Source organism: Narcine bancroftii, chromosome 2, assembly GCF_036971445.1.
Source record: "Narcine bancroftii isolate sNarBan1 chromosome 2, sNarBan1.hap1, whole genome shotgun sequence".
Taxonomy (NCBI): Eukaryota; Metazoa; Chordata; class Chondrichthyes; order Torpediniformes; family Narcinidae; genus Narcine; species Narcine bancroftii.
This window is the reverse complement of record NC_091470.1, coordinates 111,651,955-111,661,194: the sequence shown is the minus strand read 5'-3', so window position 1 is coordinate 111,661,194 and position 9,240 is coordinate 111,651,955. Positions and strand designations below refer to the sequence as shown.

Genomic DNA, 9,240 nt, shown 5'->3' with positions numbered 1-9,240 from the left:
ACCTCTATTGTGGGATGAGCACCAGGTGGACAGAGGGTTCAAGTGTGCAATCAAAGTTACCTGGAAGTCCAACTCCTGCTTGAGCTCTGTGCGCTGCAAACCTGTGTTCCCCTGGAGAAAATTACTTACAACTTGAGGAGAAAAAAAGACAACACTTTATTGAAAATTTGGCAACCATACCCAAATTCCATAGGAGCATAATTATAATGTGGACCATTGTGCCTCGCCGCCCTGCTTCCCCTGTCTGCCCATCAATTGACAGGGGCATGGGGCTGTGGGCCTCACCCCATCCCAACCAGGAAAAGTTAAGAAAAAGAATGCAGACTGAGCGCTGACAACCCATAAACCCCAGATACATTTTCCATACCTTTGTTGTCAACGTCCTGATCTTGTGTGTAACTGCTTGGTTAAGTGTTAAATGTAGAGGGGATAAGGGGTCAGAAAAAGCTTATAGAAACTCTATACAAAATCTTTGTTGATGTTGTCAACATTAATATCAATAAGACTGATAACTGTTTAAGTTTGGAAAATCGCAAATATTTTAAAAAATTGTGCAATTGAAGCCTCATGGAAGAGAGTGAAGAACCCGGGTGTACAAAGTGGAGAAGGAGCAACCGGGATGGTATTTAGAACCTCGAGGGCAACCAACAGCAACATCAAACAGCAAAGAAATAAAGGCAAGACTGTGGGTGGTTTAGCAAAATTTTAATCCTTTAAATTGATATAAAAATACTTTCATAAATATTTTTCCAGAGGCTGTACATTATTTAAATTACATGCTGAGCTCAATAAGTTACATTATAAAGTAGTGTATCACTCGCAGATTGATTCAAGTACATTGGATGCAATCAACTCACACAAAGGTCCACATGGCTGGGCGCAAGCAAAAGCAGAACACGGTGATGGTGGAACTCGCTTTCACTGTCCTGCTCAAACCCCACACAAGGCCAACGGAGCCAAGTCAGTGCAAGGATTCTCGCTATGTGTGGCCTAACACCACGACATCTCTGCACTGCATCAAGGCAACTGGCGGCCAACTACCTCTCTTTGCCGAACATTGCTTCCACTCACCATCAATGCCTCACAGACCATCTGCGACTTTCCCCGTTCCTCTCCCCCCCCCCCACCCCCTCCCCGATTCTTCTGACAAGCTGTATCGGCTTGACAATACCCCCCTCCCGTTAACCGAGAAAGGTTAAAGGCCCAGAAGTTTATCACCCCTCACACCCTTCCTCCGACAACCTACTTCTACACTAATTTTCCTAATCACACTAACTCGGTCTGACCCGAAATGGTCACCGATTTTCTTTCTTCACTAATGCCGAGAGTTATGCCAGCATTTTCTCCCTTTACATTATACATATTTCAACCCCGGTATCTCCCCTCCCTGATTCGAACTTGTACCAGGACGAACTCATTCTCCCAACCTCAACTCCGCATCCTCACGATCATTATGTACAACTAAACTACAAGGGGAAAAGAGGGATTGGGCATATTCCCATGGCTGGAGAGAACGGAATTGGGATTCTGCTGCTATGGACTCTGTCCTCACCCTCTCTTGGTAACACTCCCTGACAAGTTCAGCCATCCTCATGCAAGGTAACAATTTCTCTGAATGACCACAAGAACAGCCCAGATCATTTTGCCACATTACTCTTGCAATGTCCATACAACTCTGATAAAACCTTGTTTCATTACATACAACACCACCAACTAACACTTCACCATTCCTTGTCCATTAACCCTCCACAGCACATAGCTCCAATGGCAGAGTCATGGGTAAAGGAGACCACGTTAAAAGCTGGTTTCAAACCAAGATGATAAGGTAATTCTATACAAAAGCACCCAAACTCCCATCCATCAATTCATTCCCTAAATGTCCGATAATTTACTCCAAAAGCTTCCAACTTTGCAGTTGGCTGACTGAGCTACAGGGACCCACTGCACTGATTTCTTCTCCATTTTGTTCAACAGCAGCACTCCAACAAGCACGTGGCCACCCTGTCGCGATCTGGCCACATATCCGACTCCTGCACAATGACGTTAACTCCTTCTGCTTGGTGGCAGGCATCAGCAGCTGGAGAGGGCACCCGTCCGGATCACACACATTCATGAGTCCCAGGTCTCACACGTCCTCCCGGATAGAACACCCTGTTGACGCGCCCATTGGGGCATGAGAGCGGGGAGTTGCAGCGGGGTCCATGTGGTAACCTCTCTTCTGCGGACAGGCTATACCATATGGAAAGGATTGGAAAGCAGGTTAGATCAGAGAGGAACTGCATCGGGCATGCAGATGCACACCACACCATCCTGACTAAAGACATATACTTCAAGAAGCTCTTCTACGCAACATGACCATTAAATATCCCAGTATCACCAAAAGGAAAGGACTCAACGATGTTGCTGAAAATTGAAGTTGGAGTTCGCTCATTTTTCTTCTGCATATAAATGGAGGCCATTCAGGCCATGACCAATGAAGGCTATCTCATTTCACCTACATTGTAAATAGAGGCAAATCAGGCCACCATCAATGTGCTATCCCATTTTGGCCTCTTTCCCATTCTCATCAGCTAACCTCCTCTCCACCATCCTTGCCCATCACCCAGTCGCTAGGGGGTCAATACACAGTCATTCACCTGTCAATCCATTTGTCTTTGGAACGCGAGAGGAAACCAAAGCATCCAGAGGAGATCCACATGGAGAGCATGCAAACTTCACACAGACAGCACCAGAGGACAGGATTGAACCTGTCTCTAGAGCTGTGAGCCAGTGGCTCTACTAGCTGCACCACTGTGCTTGCCAGTAAATGGAGGCCAATGGCCAGTGGGGTTCTTGTTGGGGTCAGAGCTGTTCACAGTTTACAGCCATGGTAACACATCCAAGTCTTCTCATCACAGAAAAGTAGGAGGTTGTGTTTGCTGTGAGAAGGAGCACAGAAGATGCATTGAATGACTGGCTGAAGACATTGAAGATGTGGGACGTCGTCCACTTTGGTCAAAAGGAGAAAATGGAAAGGAAACAAATCTTTTTGAATGGTGGGAAATTGAAAGGTGTGAGAGGGACCCAATGTCCTTGTCCAGAGGTTACATGCAGACATTAATCTGTATTTTCATTGAACCTCTGTACTCTCTAAAATTGGCTGTATGAATGTTAGAGATTACCCAATAGACTGCTCACAGAGAACCTTTTCTTTTAAAAAAAAACTGTACTAGGAATTATGTGCCAAATAAACTAATTTTGACGCGCAAAGTTCCCCAGGCACTTTGTATGTTGCTCCAGTTCTCCAGCCTCTTGTTTACCCCTTACAATAAAATTAACTTAATCTAGCAAACTTTTTTTATTACAAGATGGCTTGAAGACAAAGTGGCAGCATCTTGGTCCGATAACACTGGACAACAAAGATTTTGCTTCCGGAACACTTTTGGGTGTATTTACAGATTTTGGGCTGCTGATCATGAAAATCAACTTAAGAATGTTCTATTAGGTACCATTTTTTAGCTATACCCTATTTTTGTGATTTCCTGCCTTATTTTAAGTCTACTTCAAGTAGACAAAATCGTGAAGCGCAATGTGGCATTGAAGATTCATTTCTGTGTTCGCACTTGGACGTCTCTATCAATCTGTGTGCAGTCGGTGACGAACATGGTGAAAGGTTTCACCAGGACATTGCGACCGTGGAAAAGCAGTGTCAGGGCAACTGGAATCCATCAAAGCTGGCCGACTATTGTTGGACACTGGCACGAGAGACATCAGATGCTGAGCGCCAGCCGACATTTTTCCTTACGTTGATTATGTATCTTTATCTTTAATATAAAGTGCACTGTTTGATCAACTGACCTTCTCCAGCATTGTATTTTTACTTCAACCATGGTGTCTGTTGACTTTTGTGTTTTACTAATGGCAAGACATTTTTATGTCAGTTGAACTAACGCAATGGGTCAGCACCATTATGCGATTAAACATGCCAAATTCAATCAAAGTTAATTTAATGTTTCTCCAACTTCCTATGTAATACAGCGAATCTGAAATTACCTTTGTGTCCAGCTTGAAGATGTTTATCATAACTTCCAATTTTATTTCAGGAAGCAAACCTTTTGAAAAAAGTTTGTTGTCCAGTGTAATATAGAACCCTGAAAAATAACCATCACCCTATACAGGCCTCCCGTTATAAATTACGCTCTCCTGTCCCACATACCCTCCTTGTACAGAGCTAGAATGGTGGAAGAGGGAGGCGATGCATTGAGGTAAGCGCTAATGGGTCGTTGATGATCAGCGTGGTGTGCTGAAGGGGCCATGACTCTACAGCCAAGGGAGGTGGAGATCACTCAGCCCATCGCCACAGTGCATACAGAGAGACCCGCGAGGTAGCCCCCCACCTACCTGATCACCAGGCACCCGACTTGAACCAGAGCCTCTGTGTTGGGAGGGGGATGCAAACGCCAGTTTGTACATCATTCTCTGCCTGTTCACAGTGTGTAAAGTTCAGCTACAGAAGGAGTGACTGGATGAGCAGATACAGTGTGGGGAGCATTAGCTTCATTCATCCTTTAGAGCAAGTTTCTGTTTGGCTTGGGATGGATGTTCTCAAGCGTTTAAATGCTGTCGCCTGTGAATTATATACAACGTTTCAGTGTTAGGTTCCTCGTCACTATTTACATGGATTGTGAGGTAGGCGGGTGCTGGGTTAGAGGGCCCAACCACTGGTCATACAGACGACTCCTCAGGGTTGGCATCTGGCAACATCTGCCTCTGCTTCAGCTTCTTTCTCAGCTCCTCAGAGAAGGGGTCGGCGCCCTCCTCACCCAGCTGCAGTCGGATGTAACCGTTGGTGTTGGCTCCGCGTATGTTGGACAGGTTGAGGCGGGTGGGAGACTGCACGGAGGTGGGGAGGGGCTGGCCAGGGATGCCATTGGCTGTGCCGTTGAGCGACGGTGAGCCGCCGTTCTGACAGGGCGCGTGGCCAGGCACGATCTTCAGGGAGCCGTCAGAGTAGTAGTAGGAAGGCGCATCCCAGAGCTTCTCGTCTGAGCTGGAGGTCTGGCTGGGGACAAAGGTGGTGCCGCGGGGCAGCTCCTTGGGCAGGATGAGTTCGGTGGCCTGGGAGCCTGAGGCCTCCCTGGCCTCGGACGTCTTCCCCAGCTGCTCCCTCAGCTTGCGGTGAAGGTAGATGACGGCGGCCAGCAGGCAGGACAGGACCACGGCACCCAGGATCAAGACACCCAGCCAAACCAGGCTCAGGCTGAAGCCGGCAGACTTGCTTTCCAGCGCCACAGCCAGACTGGGGAACACAGCCAGCGAGTAATTCCCCGAAAGAACGCGGCCATGCTTCTCCTCCGAGTAGCACAAGTAGTTGCCGCTGTGCTCCACGCCCACATTCGATATCTGTAAGGCTTTGGGCTGAATCTCGTAGCCGGTACTGGTGACCTTGGTGAGGTCTTGGCCCTTGAAGAGCCACTTGGGAACAGCCAGGTTGGAGATGAGCCAGCATGGCAGGAAGATGTTAGTGCCCACTTCCACCTTGATGGTCCTTCGTTCTCCTGTAAGAGATGAGGAAATAGGGACTCGTCATCCTTGGCACTACTACAAAAAACAGAAGCAGCAGACCACTCAGCCCCTCAGACTGCTTCGTCATTCAATAATAATGGGGCAACAAGGTCAGCGTAGTGGTTAATGCAACGCAATTACAGCACCAGCGACCCTGGTTCAAATCCAGTGTTGTACTTTCTCCCCATGTCTGCATGGGTTTCCTCCCACATTCAAAGACGTTCAGGGTTAGCAGATTAATTGGTCACATGGGTGTATATGGTCAGAGCAGGTTTGTGGGTCGAAAGGGCCTGTTACTGTGCTGTATCTCTAACATAAATTTTTAAAATTAAATAAAATTATTATCAGTGCTGATCCATTATTCAGTCAGATCCCACTTCCTGATTCCCTTCTTGTCTTTAACCTACATTGTTCATCCATAACCTTTTGTCTTGAGGATTTTTTTGGATGGCTAATCCTTGATCCCCAAGCCCCTGTGCGATAGCAGTTACCTTTGGTGGGTTCCATCCTTTGGCACAACTCTGTGTTGGCAAATTCAACATCCTGAAGCACCGTGAGGGTTCTGAAAGAAATGAAAAGTAGCTGCAGATTAATGATAATTGATTAACAGATTGAGGATGCTATACTTTAGAGTTGTTGGGGATACTCAACGGGTCAAGCAGCATCTGGAGAGGGGGTTGGGAAGGAATTGACGATGATTTAGCTTTATCTTCATCTGACTATGCGTATACATCCAGATGAAACAAAATTCCCCCGGAGTCCTGCGTGTGCACACACACACGCACGAACTCCAACCCACACACACACACACACAATTTAAAATAAATAAATAAATAAATAGATTGAGAGAGATATATATAGATATATATATATATCTATATATATATCTATATATATATTTGGGATGATTTACTTGGTTACAGGCTACTGTTCATCAATCTTGCAGCCTGTGGGAAGCAGTGATCTCCCCGCCTGACAGCCCTGATTTTGATGCTCCTTGTATGTGATTGTGGGTCAAAGATACTGTGAAAACAAGAAATTCTGGAGGAACTCCACAGTTCTCAACGTCTATTGGGGGTAAATATAGATTACTGACATTTTGGGCCTGAGCACTTCTTTAAGGTATGAGCAAAAAGCAAGCCAGTGCCTGAATCAAAAGGCAGGAGTGTCAGAGCCACCATCACCAAGCTGAGGACCTCTTCTTCACGTGGGCAGGGAGAATGCTGAATGACTGATGATGAACTGTTTCAAGATGCTACTATTTATGAAACAAAATGTATTTATTTTTTACACATGTATATAGGCACTGCTTGTCTGTAGGTATGTTATGTCTGGTTGTGTGTCTGCGTGTTTTGCACTGAGGACCCTCCCTCCCCACATCCTCCTCCAACACGTCTGGCCAGTGGGAAGTGGTGGAGATTGAAACACAGGTCTGACCTTTTGTACAACGCAATTTCCACATGCATTGTTTCCTTTTTTAAAAAAAGCACAAAGGCTCTGGTCCCAGGGGTTGACAATTAATGGAATGTACGCCAAAATTCCAAGACTCTGCCTAATTAAAAGGAAGCCACATATTCTTGGATAGTAGCTGATAGCAAACTCAATAAAGCACACCACTCACAGAGTACAATGAGCATTTTGTTCAATTTCCCAAGAGTTTAAGTTTTGCAGCATTTTCATTTTAGTAAAATAAACATTCCTCAGTAGTTTTTTAAAGATGAGACTACCTTCAGGTTATCAAACAATGAAAGGTAATGTTTCTCTGACAAGCTCCAATCTTCTCTCATTGAGTGCTGGTTCCTGTTCTCTTGTATCTCAGTAGCAAGTAGGTTTAGCTGGCTACGATGGGCATTTGCAGAGAGCTTTTATCACCTGAACCCATTTACAATAAATACAAGTCAGTGTTAATGGTGATTAATAACTGTCACCAGACCACCACGTGGATTAGGCTGTGCAAGGAACACAAAACCACGTGCAGCAAATAGTCCAGTCCAGTTTCTGTTGGAAAAGGCTTGGTGTAGCCAGGAAACATCTGCCCTGCTCTGAAGATATGGCAGAGGTTGGTTGACTGCCGAGAGGGAGAAGATGAAGTCTGCTGGGCTGTCTGAAGACCAGTGGGCACTGCATGGGCTGAGCTGGGTTATGGGCAACAGTGAGAACAAGGCAAGGGTTTCCTGTGAAGGTGACTGAAACACTCCTGTAAAGACGCAGGAAAACAATCCACCGAATATTGCAGTGAACAACCAGGCCCTTCTAATCTGTACTGAACTATTATTCTGCCTTGACCCAATAACCTGCACCTAGACCATAGTCCTCCATACCACTCCCACCCATGTACCTGTCCAAATATTTCTCAAATGTCAAAATTGAGTCCACATTCACCACTTCAGCTGGCAGCTTGTTCCACACTCCCACCACTCTCTGTGTGAAGAAGTTCCCCTAATGTTCCCAATTTCACTCTTAACCCACGTCCTCAGGTTTGTAACTCAGCTACCCTCAGTGGGAAAAAAAGCCTACCTACATTTATTCTGTCTATCCACCTCATTCTTCCACATTCCAGGGAATTAAGTCTTAACCTTTCCCTGTAACTCAGACCTTCAAGTTTAAACCTAATCCAGGAGAATTTTTTTTGTATCAACAGGAATTGTTTCTAAACTTTTAAACCCTTGTACTCCTGCACAGCTGTAACCTGATGCATTTCCCATCCATTGAAGACATTTATGTAAGTTGATACCTCAAGAAGGCAACAACATCATAATGGACTCCCATCACCCTGGTTACAACCCCTTCTCACTGTTGCCTTCAGCCAGAAGGCACAGAAGCCCAAAACCTATCGCCTCGAGGTTCAAAGAAGTTTCATTCCCAAAGCTATGGGCTGCTCCATCACTAAAAATGACTGTCTGCACTCTTGTAACGACATCTTTTTCTTGTACCATGACATTGGTGAACTTTTACGTTCTACTTATCTTTTGCAATTATCTCTTTTCCATTTAATTGTAGTTATTTTTTAACCAAAAGACCTGTGTGACTGTGACTGCACAAGTAAAGATTCCAGTATGTACATTATACATGTTAATTCATCATCTTATCCCCTACACCATCATTGATAGAAGAGGCCAACACACACCTTTCCGAAACAATCTGGCAGGGCCGCGCCTTTCCCTCCCACTACCTGCGCAAATTAATTCACCTTAGGTCTCCCTCCACTGGCATTGCCACTCTGCAGCTCAGATACACACTCCTTGCCCACTCAACTCCACTTATTCCTCCACCCACACTCCCTGCCCTGCTGAGCATTTCCAGCAATTATGCTTTAGAATGTAGAACACCGCAGGCCCTTCGACCCTCGATGTTGTGCTGGCTCTTAAAACCCTCATCTATGCTTCTTGTAGACCTCTGTAATCACCCCTCATCCTTCTTTGCTCCAAAGAGAAAAGTCCCAGCTCTGCTAACCTTGCCTCGTAAGACTTATTTTCCAATCCTGGCAAATCTCCTCTGCACCCTCTCCACAGTTTCCACATCCTCCCTATAATGAGGTGACCACAACTGGACACAATATTTTAAGTGTGGTTTCACCAGAAATTTGTAGAGATGCAACATGACCTCTTGACTCCTGGTCTCAATCCCTGACTAATGAAGCCCAGCCTCCCATAGGTCTCAGATTTCTGGCAGCTGCAATTTTATGCCTTTATGTCC

The 9,240-nt window shown here is 45.6% G+C and overlaps 1 protein-coding gene across 2 annotated transcripts in view; it reads right to left on the bottom strand.

Moving 5' to 3' along the window:
• Positions 1-690: 690 nt before the first annotated feature.
• Positions 691-9,240, bottom strand: part of sema4c (sema domain, immunoglobulin domain (Ig), transmembrane domain (TM) and short cytoplasmic domain, (semaphorin) 4C) — a 71,903-nt gene continuing 63,353 nt past the window's right edge. For both annotated transcript variants that reach the window (XM_069918014.1, XM_069918015.1), the window contains exons 13-15: positions 6,036-6,106; positions 4,381-5,537; positions 691-2,229 (exon numbers count right to left, since the gene is read on the bottom strand). In XM_069918014.1, coding sequence (XP_069774115.1) covers positions 4,705-5,537; positions 6,036-6,106 — 904 coding nt within the window. In that variant the 3' untranslated portion in view covers positions 691-2,229; positions 4,381-4,704. The remainder of the gene's footprint in view (positions 2,230-4,380; positions 5,538-6,035; positions 6,107-9,240) is intronic.